Source organism: Anomaloglossus baeobatrachus, chromosome 12, assembly GCF_048569485.1.
Source record: "Anomaloglossus baeobatrachus isolate aAnoBae1 chromosome 12, aAnoBae1.hap1, whole genome shotgun sequence".
NCBI classification, from domain to species: Eukaryota; Metazoa; Chordata; class Amphibia; order Anura; family Aromobatidae; genus Anomaloglossus; species Anomaloglossus baeobatrachus.
In genome coordinates, this window is record NC_134364.1 from 53,433,543 (window position 1) to 53,453,810 (window position 20,268).

Sequence of the window (20,268 nt, forward strand, 5' to 3'; positions counted from 1 at the left end):
TGTCCTGATGAAGGGAGCTGTGACTCCTGAAACGCGCTGACCTGTGCATGATGTTAAAGAAGCATTAATCTCCTTCTGAATCCGTTTGAGTCCTAGGCGCGGAACCCTTTCTTCGCCTACTCTCTGTTATCAGTAAATACGTCAGGACGGACTAAATATGGGATTTGTAAGTAAAAGTCACTCACTTCAAAACCCTCGTGTTGGCTTAGCAATGTCTGCACCCCCATCAGGTCATAACCATAGTCATCGGTGTTCACGGTGACTTCCTTCTCCTGTATCCAGCAAAGTAATTCATCAACATCATGATGAAACTGATGGACCTGGTGAGCGTTGGCCAAAATCTAATATATAAATAGAGGAATGGAACAGGAAACAATTGTTATTATCAGTTCTCATACATAGAAACATTTTCTCCAAAATAAAAAAACACTTTGTGCAATATAAAAGGGTCTTACCCCCAACCTGTCTATTCAGGCTCAAGAATAAAAATTGACCCATAACCTAAAAATGGGCATTCATCATCAAACACTTTTCACTAGAATCCTGGTGTAAAGCTGAAATGTTGCAGAATTCTGGCATTTTTACATCAATGGCAGCCAGTTCGTCCAAGTGGAGGAGGCATGATAATTTACGCTACACATTTGGTGCAAATATCAACAGAAAAGTACTGGTGTCACTGTCTGGAGTACATTTCCTGCAATGGGGCCCTGAAAAATGGACGTGTCTTGATGAATCAGAGCCTACATCTTTTTTGTTACATGCACAGTGATGGTCTTAGGTTGGAACTACCCAGCGACTTTGGTCACAAAACAGGTCATGCGGCCACATCACTATGCATGAAATTCAGCGGGGTCACATTGGGACTACTAGGGCACTGCGACAAACAAGCTCCAAAAATTCCAATTGGGTCCCAATGAGACCAAATTCACTTGAAATGAGCTGCGATGTAGCAGGGATACATACAATCTATGACTGGGCGACCTGTGTAGTGGTCAAATTTGCTGTGTAACCCCAGCTTTACTCTCGCCTGATAAAAACTGAAGATTTTTTATTTTCACTCATACAATTATTCACTCTGTATATACACCAGTGTATGGTTAATTAAGAAGCTGTTCCTTGTTTTATTGCTGCAGGCAAATGTTTGTGTTGCAGATAGTGCAGTGGATAGCTGATGTAAGTGGATCACCATTCAGGCGTCCTTGTCGCGGGCGGAGGAGGGGACGCCGCGCTCTCCCACTGCTCGGGTCCGGCTGCCGCTGCGGCTGCTGCGGCCTGCCGCTGCTCGGTGGCTCGAGCGATGGGCCGGATCCCGGGGACTCGAGCGGCGCTCCTCGCCCGTGAGTGAAAAGGGGAATTGGTGTTTTGGGATAGTTTATTGTCCGTGACGCCACCCACGGTTGTGGTGATTGAATGTACACCACCGCTGCTCTGGCTGGGGATCCCGGGAGTGATGGTGAGGAGCAGCCAGTTGTTGTGTTGCCCCTCTGTGGGTAGGGGTTGGTGATCCCGGGGCCCAGTGATGGGGTTGGGATGGTGGACAGGCGGGTATGGGGCCTGTGGAGGTGCAGGGGCGCAGGGGCAGCGCTGTGCCGCACGGCACGGAGGTACTCACTCAGCCAGTAAACACGACACAGTTCTCGGTAAACAAACGGCTGGTTGGACGGGTCCCTCGGACGGTTCACGGTACTGACTTCCCCTGCAGTTGACGGTGACGGTCTCTTCCCTGCACCTATGTGTTGTTGTTTGGTAGCGATGGGTTCCCACCGGTAACATCGCTCCCCAGCTTGGATATGAGCCGGAGGAGCTCCACTCTTGCCCGCAGGCGCTGGCCCTGGGAAACTGGTGCCTTGGCGGTAGCGGTGTCTCCCCTTAACGGTTGGACTGTTGCTTTCAACGGGACTTGGTTGTTGGGAGACAGTCGTCCCCTTCACTGACGGATTTGGCAAATTCGGCGACTCCTAGCCTTGCCGGGATCCGAAAGGCCCCTGCCCTGGTGCTGACTAATCTTCGTATACCGCTCCGGTACCGCCGGGTCACCACCCGTCCACGGTCCTTTCGGCAACCTCCAATCAGTCTCGCCTGCAGACATTCACCGCCGTCTGCCAACCTTGCTGTTTCAGTCCGGGGCACACACCCGGACCAACTTCAGGCTTCTTTCTGTCACTTTCTCTGTTGCTCTTACTTTAGCTCCACTACTACTTCACTTCCTTCTCCTTTCACTTACCTCACTGTTCTCAGTTCTCACTCAAGCTCTGCCTGAGCTCAACTCCACTCTAGCCCTCAGCTAGACTTCAACTCCTGGCTCTCCCGCCTCCGGGGCTGTGAACTCCTCGGTGGGTGGAGCCAACCGCCTGGCCCACCCCCTGGTGTGGACATCAGCCCCTGGAGGAAGGCAACAAGGATTTTAGTTTTGACCTTGTGTGTACCTGCAGGGAATGTGGGGTGCGTGTGGTGTTGTGACCTGTGACCCCTGGCTTGCCCAGGGCGTCACATCCTCATTACATGAGTGTATATGAGACCATGGTATATGCACCCTCTAAGCAGACAAGAAAGCCGGACCTCTGTAAAGACCTTTCCCATAGCCCTGTAACTATGCACAGCACATACCTTAGCACGATTTTCGATTGCCCGACAGAGGGCATCCCAAGTGTGGTTCACCTCCTCTGCCTTCTTCTTTATTCCGTCCGCCTGGCCATGGGACTCTTTCAGCAGTCCAGATGCCAGCTCATTCAGAGACAGCACTTTGCTTTTACCTAATGTCTCTACTTCCTTAACAAAGTTCTCAAACTGTTTCTCTAACACCTGTGAAGAGAAAAGGAACAACATCTACAGGTGTGTATCCACTAATAGTATTAACTGCACTGACCATTTACCTCCCAATTCTGCAGCCCCCCCTCCCCACCCCCCCCAAGTACCTGTGCCTTCCTGGATATGTATGGTAGACATGCAGCGGTGCCATTCATACGAAGCATGCTATGACTTTAAGAGACAATGCTCCCCTGTGTTTTGTGGAACTAGCCGGCAGAATCGGTGCTCCACTCTGAACTGTGCAGTTGGATTAGCCCTGCCCAAAAAGTGCGGAAAGCTGGGAAAGAGCAGAAGAGCTGGAGGCAGGAACAGGAGAGGTCTGGTGGCCAGAAAATGTGAGAATGAGGTGACGCTACCTTAGGCACTGTCCGAGAACCACAGTTGGGTGACAGGCATAGTGTCTGGCTGCAAGAGAGACTTTGAGCCGAACTGTGACAGAGCCCTGGTATCCGCCAAGACACTACCGGATTGGGAAGATTCTGAGGCCGGTGATCCCGAACATGAGAAACAGTACCATCCAGAGAAGTCAAGCAACCCAGTGCCCATGGAAGAGAAGAAGTTCCCCCTGCCCTGGAAGGAGAGTGCGCACAGATGAGCAACGCAATATCGAGCTCCCAGAAGTGGACCTAGCTCTCCACAGTGGTCGTGAGTCGTTTACCGGTCTGTACACTCGATAGGATTTAGCGTAGTCAGAGCGTCACAGTCGTGTGGTCCGGATAGTAGAGGCCAGTTGGGTTGTTATGTTAGTGTAGTTGTAACCTAATTCGTTCCGTAAAGTTTTCCTTTGTTCTGATATATGTTATAGCTGAGGCGAGGCAGGGCTGGCACGGACCAGCTTGTATCTGCAGTGGTGTTAACCTTACTTTCGATATTCTGTATTTTACTGTTAACTTGTAGATACAATTTATTACTGTCCATTAATAAAGCGGTTCCCTTGTTTCTGCAATCTCATCTTGCGTACCATTATTGAACTCTGCCTGGCGGTGGCTCCTGTGCCTCCTTTACAGACAAAACGTACAGAAAAATAATATACCCCCCGAACAACAACTAGTGAGTTACCATATCTCCTTGAGTTCTCTTCTGAAAAGTAAAAGCTTTTCTATATGAAAGTAGCCTTTTCTGAGAGAAAGAGGACAGGAGCTCATTGTAACCTACAATGTTTTGAATAATAACTTACAGTAGATAGAGGACCAACCACCAGGATTTTCCGATCTAAACTAAAAAGGTAAGGATGGTTAACCTCGGGGAGATCAACATCCGACACCGCGGAGACACCATCACATGTTTCTCAACGCAGTGACACTAGAACAAGACCCCCTGGGAAAATATGCAAAACAAGAATGCCGCGGAGACACCATAACATGTTTCTCCACGCTGGCAGGAAACTAGCCAGGTCTTTCACCGGGAAGGAACAACCACGGGAAGGGCAGTCTCCAGTCAAGGAAACCGCCTATGCCAAACATGATATCCATCCACAGACAGCTGAAGATATGGTATCTATCCACACTGATGAGGGGCAAATACCCTGAAACAGCTGTCTGTGGATGGATACCATTTTTGGCATAGGCGGTTTCCTTGACTGGAGACTGCCCTTCCCGTGGTTGTTCCTTCCCTTTGAAAGACCTGGCTAGTTTCCTGCCAGCGTTGAGAAACATGTGATGGTGTCTCCGCGGCATTCTTTATGTAAACTAAAGCCAGTGCTATGCTGGCACCATCTTGCTGATTCTATACATACCTGTAGTTGTGGGATCGGATGTATAGTTTCTGAAATACAGGCAAGTAAAGTTTGTGAAATGCACTGTTATTTGAGGAGCGGTGCAACGAAATATCTAATAGGTGAGTTGAGTTTTGCTAGTTATTCCCGCCCCTGTTTTCCTGTCTGTACTTCCTCCCCGTCTGTTATTACAGACAGGGGCGAGAATAACTAGCAAAACCTGACCCAGCTATTAATATTCCGTTGCACCGCTCCTCAAGTAACAGTGCACTTCAAAAACGTTACTTTCCTGTATTTCCGAAACTATACATGTGATCTCACAAGTAATGGTAAGTTTAGAATCAGCATGATATCGCCAGTATAGCACTGGCTTTACTTTATATATGAAAATCCTGGTGGTTGGTCCCCTTTAAAGATGAGCAGATCGCTTCACGCAACCCCAGTTCACGTCAGTGCTCTATGGCTGTGCATAGGAGCAGCTCGAATTTTCCCCAACTTCCATGATCCCAGGCTCGGCTTATGATTAGCCGGGCTGGCATGCCTTCACTAGTGGGATGCACAAATTACATCATGCCAGGCCGGTTAATCAAGGCGTCATACCGGGGAAACCTGAAGCTGATTACATTTGCGTTCCTCTTGACTCCGGCCAGAGAGCACAAACCTATAACGTGGCGCAGCATTGCGCAAAGCAATCTACTCATATCTAGTGAATCTAAATGATCAATTGTTTACCTGTCAGACCTTAAAGGGTTTGTCTTGTTTTCTATCGTTAGGGATGCACCGCTCTCCAGCCTGTCTCCCGGCTTCCTGTTTGCTGGGGATACTGGACTCCCCTAATGATTAACCGTTCCAACCAACGGCGTGACTGAGCCACTGAGTTGAACAATACACTTTCTCATTCTGCAACCACAGGTAACTTTATCTCTGCAGGATCGGAGGAGCGCAGGGGCACTGAAGCTTTAGAGCAGCACTTGCAAACTGTATAGCAAAGACCTTGTGTAGGAAACCCGCCACCACTGATAGACTGCAAAGGTGGCTGATAACCTAGGCAACAAGCAGCAAACTATAGAATTAAAATTGTCTCTAGAACAGGGACGATTTTTAGTAAGAGGTAAAATGCAAAATTGTTAACTTTTTACTGACTTAAGAAGATAAATCCCCTTAAGCAAATTCTGTGTACTCCTTGTGCAGCACAATGATTCCTGCACTTAGATATGTATTCTTTTACCTTAAAGCCTTCCAGATCTTGTCCAAAGTCTTCAGATTCAGCTGCAGTCTTCTTGCTCAGCAGCCAGGCCTCTACGGTATCCGCTTCTTTTAGATACTGGAACAGCTGATATTGCTGCTGTAACTGACCTCTGCGCAGCTCGGCTTTCTCCAGCAGGGAGTGATATTCCCTCAGAACAGACTGCAGTTTTGGGATCACTATTGAACTACAAGAAAAATTTAAAATGTACTTCTCTCCAGTTCAATTTAACAGAAAAAAAACAAACACATTTCAGATATCACATTAGGACAAATTGACATATAGCCAAAAAGTGCAGCACACCGGTGCAAAAAAAAGAAAGAAAACCCACAAAAAAGCCGTGAAGTACAGTAGCTGCAACACTTTACCAGAGCTGTGGTCCCTTCACTCTTATGATCAATATGGACTATACCAGTGTTTCTCAACTCCAGTCCTCAAGACCCATCAACAGATCATGTTTTCAGGTTTTCCTCAATATTAGACAGAGAATAATTCCATCACCTGTGCAACATTTAGGAAACCCTGAAAACACGATTTGTTGGTGGGTCCTGAGGAATGGAGTTGAGAAACACTGGACTATACAAATCGTAAAGTGAGTGCAGGTGATATAAAATCACTTTATAGGACTGGAATACTCTTAAAGGGAATCTGTCAGGAGATTATTGCTACCTCATCTGAGAGCAGCATGATGTAGGAAAGAGATCCTGAGTTCAATGATGTATCACTTAGATTAGTAGCTGCAGCCCTTCTGACACAGTGAAAGATTTTAAATTTTGAGTGTAGCAGAGCTCTGAGCTGCCCTCACATACACCAGGCTTTCAGTGCACATTTCCATAGACAATTGGTGCTAATCACAAAAGGGGGGCGGAGTTGAACTTTAACTCACTCCCTGCTGAAACCCACTAATGATAAAGATAAGAGGCTTAAGTTAACATTGCAGGTAAACAAAAAAACAAAAACCATAGAGGCAGGGCTGAAATCTCTGTTTTAAGGGGTACTTCTCAAATAGCGAGATCCCTAGAGAGATCACTGCTGAGTCACAAGTTTTGTGACCTAAGCAGTGTGTGTGTGTGTGACACTAAGCAGTGACCTGGCCCCTGCTGTGAAATCGCTGATCGTTACACACTGTTCTGGTTCATTTTTTGCTCCTTGGTCTCCCGCTGTGCAGCACACATCGGCGTGTTTGACGGCGGGAGACCAACGAGCACCAATTCTGTGTAAGCGGTGTATCCTGGTAACCAGGCTAATTATCGGGTAACTAAGCAAAGCACTTTGCTTGGTTACCCGATATTTTCCCTGGTTACCAGTGTACACCGCTTAGCGCTGGCTCCCTGCACACGTAGCCAGGGTAAATATCGGGTAACTAAGCAAAGCGCTTTGCTTAGTAACCCGATGTGTACCCTGGCTATGTGTGCAGGGAGCCAGCGCTAAGCAGTGTATGCTGGTAACCAGGGTAAATATCGGGTAACCAAGCAAAGCGCTTTGCTTAGTTACCCGATATTTACCCTGGTTACCAAGCGCAGCATCGTTACACGAGTTGCTGGTGGCTGGTCGCTGGTGAGATCTGCCTGATTGACAGCTCACCAGCGACCATGTAGCGATGCACCAGCGATCCTGACCAGGTCGTATCGTGGTCGGAATCGGTGGTACGTCGTTTAGTGAGACGGTACCCTAACACCTGCAGCATGCTATCTTCAGTTTACCTTGCTGTAATCTGCTGACAGAGACAGAGTTCCTTTCAGGGTTAAATATAATGCATCATGAAGGGGAAACTGGTGAAAAACTGAATGTTTTCAGTTGTAATTTGAATAGAGTCTTCGCAAGTCTCCCTAAAAATGTAATGTGCGCCCCTGAAAACCTTTAGGCTTGTATAAGAACACAAGCTATGGCCCATAGATGACAAATCTGGATCTATACACTTCTGTAGTATCACTACACCTGGAAGGCTACAGGTTGAAGCCCACGTCAGTGTATTGTGTGAATCCATCCATTTATTTAAATTAAAAAGTAGGCATCTCCATTTCCCCAATGGGCTGCTCATTTGCACATAACATCTGTGATACCTTTCTGGATTTTCAATATCACTCTCCAGACTTTTTCCAGTGTCTTTCAGCTTGTTGATTCTTGGGGAGAAGCCTTCAAGGTCCCGTATGGTGGTATCTAATTTCCGCACTAGTGCTTGGGCGGATTCTTCATTTTTTCCACTGTCCGTTGACTTAATTATAATCCCCCTCTCTGCCAGCCATACTTCTGCTTCTAAGAGCTGAAAGTAGAGAAGATAATAAGAGGCATTTCAAGGGTTTCAGATCAAGAATAAATACAGTGTAACCAGTATACAAACAAGTGGCCATAGGATTCGGTCTCAGAGGGCATATTACCACATTCACAACCATTACATTTAGTATTTTCTAAGAGCTCACCTCTGTCAAAAACTGCTGTGCCTCGCAGGCCTGCGTCAGCCGCTTTCGTCTCCTTTCTGCTTCAGCTTTTAGAGTTTCTGCAGCCACTTCCAGCTGTCGTAATCGATTGTCGATCTCATGGCTGGCAAAATGGTTTCCTCTCACCAATTTCCGCCCAGTGCCCATCACTGCTTTAGTCAATGCTTCTCGACTGCTGATTTCATTTTCTAAGTTCTGCCAATCAGAATGTGTAAACCTTATAGATGAGGAATAGAAGTCCCTCTCCAACACTATATGTGCACTATAATGCAAGATTTATTTCACAAAGCTTTGATGGTGTTACCTGGTGCTTTTCTAGTAAAGCCTGAGCAGTGGTCAGCGACTGGCCGCACTCCTTAGATGAGGCAAGTGGCATCTTGTCTTCGATCCATGCAAGTTCATCATCAATATCGCGGAAAAACTGATCTAATAATTTCCGGCCTTCTATATTGGCTCTGCACTCCTGCAACGGCTCATTAAGGCTCTTGTATCTGATGAAAAGAAACCAGCATTTTTTATTTTTTTTTAAAGGGAGCCTGTTTGGATATTTGCATTGTGATCCTATAGAGCACTTATGCCAGTACCAGAATCTACGGTGATGGAATCAACTTTTCATAAGACACTGTTTTCAGATAATCATCCACCAATTGGCACATTGTTTAGTATTACCATTTCAGAGCGGATGGCTCCCCCTGGTGACTGGAAGCAGTAACACTCGCACGGAGTGATACTGGTACCCGATCTCTGTGTGAGAGCCCATCCACCATAGGCACTTTCCAACTGTAACTGTTTGGGTTCTTTTTGATAGGGGGAGAGGGGGTCTACTTTCTTTTGGGGGTGTCTGCTTTCTATTAGGAATGTCTGCTTTCTTTGATGAAAAGTCATGCTGTATTCTTTAACTTTTTTAGCTGCTATGAGATTTCCTAACCGACCGGCAACTAGGGCTTATATTTTAAATATACTCAAAAAAGCCCTAAAAATCCTACTAGGGCATATTTTGGGAACGATTCTTATTTTCGGGGAAACCGGATAGATAATATGCCCCAAATATAGAATAATTATTAGAATAAAAAAATGTAAATACTGGCATAGTATATCCCAAAAACAAAACCAGACAGTATAAAGTCAGAACTGATGACAAACCTGTGAACTAGAATCCGAACTCTGTCTTCTATTTCATCTGCCAGGAAGTGACCCTCCTGTCGGAATTCACGGGTTTTATCTGCCAGACCTTGGAGTCTCTCTCCGTGGCTAGTGATGTTTTCTTCGAGCTCTCCAAGTTTCTCAAGTGTCATGAGCTCTTTACCTTTATTGGCAGCTTCCAGCCTGGCTTCCACTTGGTCCAACCACTTTTCAATGTCCTCTAAACTTCGCTGAAATTGGAGTGCCTGAATAATTCAAGATAGAGGAGTGCCCAGCTTATAATTCATGGCTTTAAAATAAAAAGACATGAGCTTCACAACTGGAAAATGGACTAGCCAACATTATGCCGTCACCTTGTAGGCAGCCTGGAGTTTGTTTGCCTTTTCTGTACATTTTTCCAACAGCTCAACCCAGAGTTCCTCCATCTCATCAAGCCTTGTTTGGATGATATCAGAAGCATAATGATTGGATTGCAGCATCTTCTCCCCGTCCTGAAAAATTCAAGATCACTGAGCAAAGTGTGTATGATAATTAGCGATGGGCGAATAGTAACTATTCGTGTTCGGATAATACTTATCGCATACAGAGTACTATTCCAGTATTCATCTCGGCAAGAAAAATGCTCAGGTTCCCCATTAACTTGCATTAGGTTTGTTATTTGCTATCAATGCCAGAATAGTACTTTGGTGTTCATTATGAATTATCCAAACATGAATAGTTACTACTCGCCAATTACTAGTGATAATAGGATCTAAACAGTGCCCCCAGTCTGATTTTTACAGTAATCCCCTTTAAATTCTAAAACACTCTTAAAATTGATAACAAAAAGGAACAGGGATTTAGTGACATTTTATCTCCTCCTGTAAAGTAGACCATAAGGGTATAGTCACATGTAGTGGATTAATTACAGATACAGGTATATTTACAAACAGGAAATTCCATCCAGTTCATCGGAATGGGCTTGTTTTCTTAGTATGTGCATGGATTTCTGAGAGCCTGTTCCAATAACTAAAATCCTTTTAGGCCATGTGTCCACGCTGCGGAAAATGCGCGGATTTTGCCGCGGATTTCTCGCGGAAAAGCCGCGGATTTTCCGAAAATCTGCAGCAGCGGCACTTCCAAGCCATTTCAATGGCATTTTGGAAATGCTGTGTCCATGCTGCGGATTTTTCCGCGGCGGATTTGCCGTGGATTTTGATCTGGAAAAATCTGCAACATGTCAATTATTGTTGCGGATTTTGATCCGGATTTTGGCTATAGAATTGGGAAAAAAAAAAATCCGCGGCAATTCCGCGGTAAATCCGCACCTTTGAAAAGGTGCGGATTTGCCGCGAAAGTCGCGGATTTTCATGCAGAAAAATCCGCAGCAACATTCTACCGTGGACACATAGCCTTAGAAATTTCTGCTGTGTATCAGCCTGGTGTGAACTTAAAGGGAACCTGTCACCAGATTTGGTGACTATAAGCTGTGGCCACCACCAGTGGGCTCTTATATACAGCATTCTAACATGCTGTATATAAGAGCCCAGGCCGCTGTGTAGAACATAAAAAACACTTTATAATACTCACCTAGGGGGCTGGTGTGGTGCAAACTGGTCAGATGGGTGGTTCTGTTCTCTGGGACCGGCACCTCCTCTTTCGGCCATTTTAGTCCTCCTTCTTCTGAAGCATTGGTGTAGGATGCATCCTACATCATGCACACAGGCCGGTATTGAGGTCCTGCGCAGGCGCATACAATACAAAAAAGTGCCCCTGCGCGGGACTTCAATGCCGGCGAGAGTGAATGACGTAGGATGCATCATGCACGCCGGCTTCAGAAGAAGGAGGACAAAGATGGCGGGAAGAGGAGGCACCGGTCCCGGAGAACAGAGACACCCATCTAACCAGTTTGCATCGCACCAACCCCCTAGGTGAGTATTATAAAGTGTTTTTTATGTTCTACACAGCCGCCTGGACTCTTATATACAGCATGTTAGAATGCTGTATATAAGAGCCTACTGGTGGTGACCGCAGCTTATAGGGCCCAAATCTGGTGACAGGTTCCCTTTAACCTAAAAGGGACTGATCCAATAATCTTTCCATTAATTTGATGTAACACAAACTAAAGCTTAAAATTCCATAAAGAAGGGAATTTTGTTTACTTACCGTAAATTCCTTTTCTTCTAGCTCCAATTGGGAGACCCAGACAATTGGGTGTATAGCTATGCCTCCGGAGGCCACACAAAGTATTACACTAAAAGTGTAAAGCCCCTCCCCTTCAGCCTATACACCCCCCGTACTGCTACGGGCTCATCAGTTTTGGTGCAAAAGCCAGAAGGAGGAAAAAATTATAAACTGGTTTAAAGTAAATTCAATCCGAAGGAATATCGGAGAACTGAAACCATTTAACATGAACAACATGTGTATACAAAAACAGGGGCGGGTGCTGGGTCTCCCAATTGGAGCTAGAAGAAAAGGAATTTACGGTAAGTAAACAAAATTCCCTTCTTCTTTGTCGCTCCTAATTGGGAGACCCAGACAATTGGGACGTCCAAAAGCAGTCCCTGGGTGGGTAAATAATACCTCATAATAGAGCCGTAACGGCTCCGTCCTACAGGTGGGCAACTGCCGCCTGAAGGACTCGCCTACCTAGGCTGGCATCTGCCGAAGCATAGGTATGCACCTGATAGTGTTTCGTGAAAGTGTGCAGGCTCGACCAGGTAGCTGCCTGACACACCTGCTGAGCCGTAGCCTGGTGTCGCAAGGCCCAGGACGCTCCCACGGCCCTGGTAGAATGGGCCTTCCGTCCTGAGGGAACCGGAAGCCCCGAGGAACGGTAAGCTTCGAGAATTGGTTCCTTGATCCACCGAGCCAGGGTTGATTTGGAAGCTTGTGTCCCTTTACGCTGGCCAGCGACAAGGACAAAGAGTGCATCGGAGCGGCGCAGGGGCGCCGTACGAGAAATGTAGAGTCTGAGTGCTCTCACCAGATCTAACCAGTGCAAATCCTTTTCACATTGGTGAACTGGATGAGGACAAAACGAGGGTAAGGAGATGTCCTGATTGAGATGAAAAGGGGATACCACCTTAGGGAGGAAATCTTGGCGGACGTTGGTTTCCTAGCCTGTCTCATAGTGGCAATGACCTCTTGAGATAATCCTGAAGACGCTAGGATCCAGGACTCAATGGCCACACAGTCAGGTTGAGGGCCGCAGAATTCAGATGGAAAAACGGCCCTTGAGATAGCAAATCTGGTCGGTCTGGCAGTGCCCACGGTTGGCCGACCGTGAGATGCCACAGATCCGGGTACCACGACCTCCTCGGCCAGTCTGGAGCGACGAGGATGGCGCGGCGGCAGTCGGCCCTTATCTTGCGTAACACTCTGGGCAACAGAGCCAGAGTAGGAAACACATAAGGAAGCTGAAACTGCGACCAATCCTGAACTAAGGCGTCTGCCGCCAGAGCTCTGTGATCTTGAGATCGAGCCATGAATGTTGGGACCTTGTTGTTGTGCCGTGACGCCATTAGGTCGACGTCCGGCATCCCCCAGCGGCAATAGATCTCCTGAAACACGTCCGGGTGAAGGGACTATTCCCCTGCGTCCATGCCCTGGCGACTGAGAAAGTCTGCTTCCCAGTTTTCTACGCCCGGGATGTGAACTGCGGATATGGTGGATGCTGTGGCTTCCACCCACAGCAGAATCCGCCGGACTTCCTGGAAGGCTTGCCGACTGCGTGTCCCACCTTGGTGGTTGATGTAAGCCACTGCTGTGGAGTTGTCCGACTGAATTCGGATCTGCTTGCCTTCCAGCCACTGCTGGAACGCTTTTAGGGCAAGATACACTGCCCTGATCTCCAGAACATTGATCTGAAGTGAGGACTCTTGCTGAGTCCACGTATCCTGAGCCCTGTGGTGGAGAAAAACTGCTCCCCACCCTGACAGGCTCGCGTCCGTCGTGACCACCGCCCAGGATGGGGGTAGGAAGGATTTTCCTTTCGATAATGAGGTGGGAAGAAGCCACCACCGAAGGGAAGCTTTGGTTGCTTGAGAGAGGGAGACGTTCCTGTCTAGGGACGTCGGCCTCCTGTCCCACTTGCGTAGGATGTCCCATTGAAGAGGACGCAGGTGAAACTGCGCGAAAGGGACTGATTCCATTGCTGCCACCATCTTCCCCAGGAAGTGCATGAGGCGCCTCAAGGGGTGTGACCGACCTTGAAGGAGAGATTGTACCCCTGTCTGTAGTGAACGCTGTTTGTCCAGCGGAAGCTTCACTATCGCTGGAAGAGTATGAAACTCCATGCCAAGATATGTCAGTGATTGGACCGGTGTCAGATTTGACTTTGGAAAATTGATGATCCACCCGAAACTCTGGAGAATCTCCAGAGTAACGTTGAGGCTGTGTTGGCATGCCTCTTGAGAGGGTGCCTTGACCAGCAGATCGTCTAAGTAAGGTATCACTGAGTGACCCTGAGAGTGGAGGACCGCAACTACTGTAGCCATGACCTTGGTGAAAACCCTTGGGGCTGTCGCCAGGCCGAACGGCAGTGCCGCGAACTGAAGGTGTTCGTCTCCTATGGCGAAGCGCAAGAAGCGCTGATGCTCTGGAGCAATTGGTACGTGGAGATAAGCATCCTTGATATCGATCGATGCTAGGAAATCTCCTTGGGACATTGAGGCGATGACGGAGCGGAGGGATTCCATCCGGAACCGCCTGGTCCTTACGTGTTTGTTGAGCAGTTTTAGGTCCAAAACAGGACGGAAGGACCCGTCCTTCTTTGGAACCACAAACAGGTTGGAGTAGAAACCGTGACCCTGTTGCTGAAGAGTAACCGGGACCACCACTCCTTCTGCCTTCAGAATGCCCACCGCCTGCAGAAGAGCCTCGGCTCGCTCGGGAGGCGGAGATGTTCTGAAGAATCGAGTCGGAGGACGAGAGCTGAACTCTATCCTGTAACCGTGAGACAAAATGTCTCTCACCCAACGGTCTTTTACTTGTGGCAGCCAGGTGTCGCAAAAGCGGGAGAGCCTGCCACCGACCGAGGATGCGGTGTGAGGAGGCCGTAAGTCATGAGGAAGCCGCCTTGGTAGCGGCACCTCCGGCGGTCTTTTTAGGGCGTGATTTAGACCGCCATGCGTCGGAGTTCCTCTGATCCTTCTGAGGCCTTTTGGACGAGGAGAATTGGGACCTGCCCGTACCCCGAAAGGACCGAAACCTCGACTGTCCCCTCCTCTGTTGGGGTGTTTTTGGTTTGGCCTGGGGTAAGGATGTTTCCTTTCCCTTGGATTGTTTGATGATTTCATCCAATCTCTCACCAAACAAACGGCCGCCAGAAAATGGCAATCCAGTTGAGCACTTTTTGGAAGCCGAATCTGCCTTCCATTCCCGCAGCCACAAGGCCCTGCGTATTGCCACCGAATTGACGGCTGCAACCGCCGTACGGGTCGCAGAGTCCAGGACAGCATTAATAGCGTAGGACGCAAATGCCGACGTTTGAGAGGTTATGGACGCCACCTGCGGCGCAGACGTACGTGTGAGTGCGTCAATTTGCGCCTGACCAGCTGAGATAGCTTGGAGTGCCCATACGGCTGCGATTGCTGGAGCAAAAGACGCGCCGATAGCTTCATAGATGGATTTCAACCAGAGCTCCATCTGTCTGTCAGTGGCATCCTTGAGTGAAGCTCCATCTTCCACTGCAACTATGGATCTAGCCGCCAGTCTGGGGATTGGAGGATCCACCTTGGGACACTGAGTCCAGCCCTTGACCACGTCAGGGGGAAAAGGGTAACGTGTATCCTTAAGGCGCTTGGAAAAACGCTTATCTGGATAAGCTCGGTGTTTCTGGACTGCCTCTCTGAAGTCAGAGTGGTCCAGAAACATACTCTTTGTACGCTTGGGAAACCTGAAACGGAATTTCTCCTGCTGAGAAGCTGACTCCTCCACTGGAGGAGCTGAGGGAGAAATATTCAACATTTCATTGATGGACGCAATAAGATCATTCACTATGGCGTCCCCATCAGGAGTATCAAGGTTGAGAGCGGCTTCAGGATCAGAATCCTGATCAGCTACCTCCGCTTCATCATACAGAGAGTCCTCTCGCTGAGACCCTGAACATTGTGATGATGTTGAGGGAATTTCATAGCGAGCTCGCTTAGTCGGTCTGGGGCTGCGGTCCGTGTCAGAGACCTCACCCTGGGATCCATGAGACACCCCAGGAAGACATTGCTGTTCCAACTGAGGGGGACCAGGGTGCAATGATTGCACAGTGCCCATGGCTTGAGATGCCGGCCTGGACTGCAAGGCTTCTAATATCTTAGCCATAGTCTCAGAAAGTCTTTCAGTAAAAACTGCAAACTCCGTCCCTGTCACCTGGACAGTGTTAACAGGTGGTTCTCCCTGGGCCACCCCTAGCAGAGGCTCCGGCTGAGAAAGTGCCACAGGGGCCGAGCATTGCACACAATGAGGGTCAGTGGAACCTGCCGGCAGTATAGCCGTACATGCTGCACAGGCAGCATAGTAAGTCAGTGCCTTGGCACCCTTGCTATTTGTGGACGACATGCTGTTGTCTCCTCTGAGCAATACAGGAGGGTATATAGCCACAAATCAACAGTGCACCCTACAGTGTAAAGTATAGACTATAATCATATAAACTATAAATACACTTCTGCACTAGTGGGGCCAGCACCACAGGTGCTGCTTACCGCCTGCGCAAAGCGTTTGTGTGGGCACCAGAATTCCTGCCTGGGTCTCTTTGAGCTTGTCTCTCCTCTCCAGCGTTAGCAGAGCTGAGAGGAATGGCTGCCAGCGTCCTGGGGAGAGGAGGGAGCCGTGGGCGTGACCCAGAAAAGTGCGGGAACTGGTGCCCCACTGTGCAGAGTGAGGGGGGTGGAGTATGCAAAGCATGCTCCAGCCCTCAGTGCTGCCGACCTGTACAGCGTCCCGCCCTTCCCCTGACTGGCAGGGCTGGGGGCGGGAAGAAAGACACAAACACACTCAGCGACGCTGAAGTCTATAGTGGCACAAATGCAGCCAGCGCTGCTGTCCCCGGTGCACTAGCACACCCAGCAATGCTGGAGTGTTGCTGTGCGCGGTCCCCACGGGGACACAGCGTACCTCCAAGTAGCAGGGCCATGTCCCTGAACGATACTCGGCTCCTATCCAGCAGGGTCCTCAGGAGCTGTGGATGGAGCACGGTCTCCTGTGCCTGGAGACCGATGGGATCCCACTTCACCCAGAGCCCTAATTGAGGGATGGGGAAGGAAAACAGCATGTGGGCTCCAGCCTCCGTACCCGCAATGGATACCTCAACCTTAACAACACCGCCGACAAGAGTGGGGTGAGAAGGGAGCATGCTGGGGGCCCTGTCATGGGCCCTCTTTTCTTCCATCCGACATAGTCAGCAGCTGCTGCTGACTAAGCTGTGGAGCTATGCGTGGATGTCTGACCTCCTCCGCACAAAGCATAAAAACTGATGAGCCCGTAGCAGTACGGGGGGTGTATAGGCTGAAGGGGAGGGGCTTTACACTTTTAGTGTAATACTTTGTGTGGCCTCCGGAGGCATAGCTATACACCCAATTGTCTGGGTCTCCCAATTAGGAGCGACAAAGAAAACCATGGTAACTCGATACAGTTTTCTAACACGCTGAATTTTTTAAAATTAGAAGACAAAAAAAGGCAATATTTCTGTCTGGTTGTCACTGAATGCGGTTTTGATGAGACATCTACTTGTGCTTGGTCAACAAAAAAAAATAAAAATCGCTAGACTAACCCTAGATTTCTGTTCCCTCTAATGTCTACATTTATTCTTAAGTGTGAAAATTTTATCTTTTGTCCAATCTTGTCTTAATCTCATCTAGATTACCCAAAATCCCGTATACACATTAGCCTGAAGAAAGCCAAAACCACGAACGTCAACAGGATTGGCCAAGAGTATTGTATATGGAGGCTGATCAACTCTCCACTGAAGATCGGCACATTGAAATTCCAATGGCCAATACTTGTGTTCGGCACAAGTATAAACTGCTACTGAGCTGAACGTTCCTGTGTCTGGGGGAGATAACAGTTGGTCACACAATTTTTCAGCCGGCAGCTTTCTATAGTCTATGGGAACCTTTAATCTTCGATACCGATCTTAGTAGTATAGTCTCAGATTTAGCCCCCAACAAATCACTGACCATTTTTCCTGGCATTAAGTTCGCTTTGTAATTTGTCAAGACATCTAATATATAAAGCTCAGTGTGTGTGTGTGTGTGTGTGTGTGTGTGTGTGTGTGTGTGTGTGTGTGTGTGTGTGTGTGTGTGTGTGTGTGTGTATGTGTATGTCCGCTATAGTAATTTGCACCGTTGCATTAATAATCACGAAATTTTGCACAGACGCCTAATGTGACTCAGGTAACGTCATAGACTGTTTTGACGGGAAAATTTAACCCCACACTTTACAGTTACTCTCCAAAATCCTGCCTCCATTACACTGAATGGAGGTGGGAGCTACAGGCTATTAATAGCAACTGTCAGTGGTTGCTATAGGAACAAAATAAACTGTTTGTATAAGAAGCTTACGTGTGAGGTAATATGTCGGTGTGGAGACGGATAAAGAGAGACAGACAGACAGACAGACGGGCAAAGAGACAGCCCTGGAAAGAGACAGCCCGGGCAACGAGACAGCCCGGGCAACGAGACAGCCCGGGCAACGAGACAGCCCGGGCAACGAGACAGCCCGGGCAACGAGACAGCCCGGGCAACGAGACAGCCCGGGCAACGAGACAGACCGGGCAACGAGACAGACCGGGCAACGAGACAGACCGGGCAACGAGACAGACCGGGCAACGAGACAGACCGGGCAACGAGACAGACCGGGCAACGAGACAGACCGGGCAACGAGACAGACCGGGCAACGAGACAGACCGGGCAACGAGACAGACCGGGCAACGAGACAGACCGGGCAACGAGACAGAGCGGGCAACGAGACAGAGCGGGCAACAAGACAGACAAAGACAGACAGGGAAAGAGACAGACGGGGAGAGAGACAGACAGAAACACACAGAGACAGACACAGAGATAGACAGATACAGAGATGGAGACAGATAGACTGATACAAATACAGACAGAGAGATAGAAACAGACAGAGACATAGACACAGACAGACAAAGAAAGACACAGACAGACAGACAGCGACACACAGACAGAGACTAGGAGAGAGACAGTTATTATCCTGGGCAACGCCCGGGTACTACAGCTAGTTTTATATATTCATTCAACCAATACTCAGTTCCTTAACTTTTCAAGTTTAAAATGCTCATGCTTTTTGCTAAAATGTGCATTTCTAAAGGATGCCGAATTTTTTTATTTACCCAAATCCCTATTTTTTCTCATCAATATCAATGCAATTAATCAGGTACACATTTCTGGACACCTTCATCTATATACAAACCACTGCTATCATTTCCTTACAGCTCTTATGCCATCCAGTCGATTGCGATTTGCTTTAATCTCTGCCTCAAAGGTTTGATGTTTCTGTAGTTTGGTCTGAAGGTTGCTGGGGTCTCTCCAGCTGTCATCCATGGCAATGCTGTTCTTCTCAAGCATCCAGGCACCCACCTAGCATCAAAGATGAATATATGATATGCTCGGTAATTATGGTATCTCATAAAGGACACAAATGTACTTTTGGATAAAAAAATAAATGTGCAATAAGAGTTGGATCGTTTGGCGTCACATCCTTTATCGGTGAGCATAGCTGGCTCCTGAATAAGTTAACCCCCTTTGGATCATAGTGGAGGTCCGCATGGTCAACCTTGGCTCCATTTATGGTTTACGGGACTGTAGGAACAAATCTGAGGCCAATGCTTGGCCCTTTCAGCGATCCTTAGATGATCCATGGAGTAGACGTTGACCATGGGTACCTGAAGAACCCTGTTTTGGGGATTTCTGTTGGTCCCAATGGTCAGATCCCTAGCGATCAGTTACAGAGGGTCTCTAAGTCATATGGAGAATCTGGCGGCAAGTGTTGACTTCCCCTTCATTACCAATACAGGAAAGTTAAGTATTAGACCGTTCTTGGAGAAAATAATGGGCGGTCTAGGTAAAACACAAAATGTTGGATCGTATAGAACAAAAGGCGATGTCTGCAAGCGAGATCAGCTCTAGATAATAGGGGTCAAAATTAATTAAAAGTGTTCAGCTGAAGAGATAATCACAAAGTGAAATTACACTTCTGATCATACTACTCTGGTTCCTCTGCTGCGGGCATCGGACCCCTGAGATTTGTGTTATTGTGGAGTATTTTAATGACTATATGAGCTTTTTACATGACCAGACCTCGTACGAGCTCTTGAGAAATTTCTGCAGCTGTCTGGACTCCTCAAGTTTCTTCTTACGAGCCTCGGACAAGTTCAGGAGTTTCTTTTTTCTGGAGAGGAAACAGATAATACTCTAAAATCCATGAAATAACGAAAAAAAAACAAAAACTAAAAGATGAGGTATGGGAATTTTAACGAATATATATCACAAACACATGTATTATTTCCTTATTACACATCACTAAATTCACGGACATCTATGGTTTGATTTCTTTGCCCTTGTGGATTGGATGGATTGTTACCGACATCTGGTGAGAAATTCATGTCAGTAGCACCTTTAGAAATAGATTTACCGTACTTAGAAAATTGTTGACTTGTTCCAATTATTTCATCCGCTGTATCAGTAAGGCTAGTTTCACACTTGCGTTGGACGGGATCCGTAGCATTGCGTTGTGTGACACATGCAACGGATGCGTTGCATATAGAGACACAATGGATGCTACGGATCGTACAAAATAACGCAATCCGTTATAGGTTTTTTTCCTTGACTTTACACATCTGGGCATGCGCAGTTGTGTAAAGACGGATGCGTTAACGAAATCCGTAAAAATGACGGATTCTAACGGAATCCGCCACCATAGGCGTC

At 47.7% G+C, this 20,268-nt stretch overlaps 1 protein-coding gene across 1 annotated transcript in view; it reads right to left on the reverse strand.

Moving 5' to 3' along the window:
- The window catches only part of SPTBN5 (spectrin beta, non-erythrocytic 5), a 365,978-nt gene that overhangs the window by 45,141 nt on the left and 300,569 nt on the right, over window positions 1-20,268 (reverse strand). Inside the window, exons 47-56 of the mRNA XM_075330185.1 lie at window positions 19,642-19,732; window positions 18,775-18,921; window positions 9,703-9,840; window positions 9,350-9,594; window positions 8,511-8,697; window positions 8,189-8,401; window positions 7,832-8,031; window positions 5,751-5,955; window positions 2,608-2,802; window positions 186-341 (exon numbers count right to left, since the gene is read on the reverse strand). Of these exons, the coding sequence (XP_075186300.1) occupies window positions 186-341; window positions 2,608-2,802; window positions 5,751-5,955; window positions 7,832-8,031; window positions 8,189-8,401; window positions 8,511-8,697; window positions 9,350-9,594; window positions 9,703-9,840; window positions 18,775-18,921; window positions 19,642-19,732 (1,777 nt within the window). The remainder of the gene's footprint in view (window positions 1-185; window positions 342-2,607; window positions 2,803-5,750; window positions 5,956-7,831; window positions 8,032-8,188; window positions 8,402-8,510; window positions 8,698-9,349; window positions 9,595-9,702; window positions 9,841-18,774; window positions 18,922-19,641; window positions 19,733-20,268) is intronic.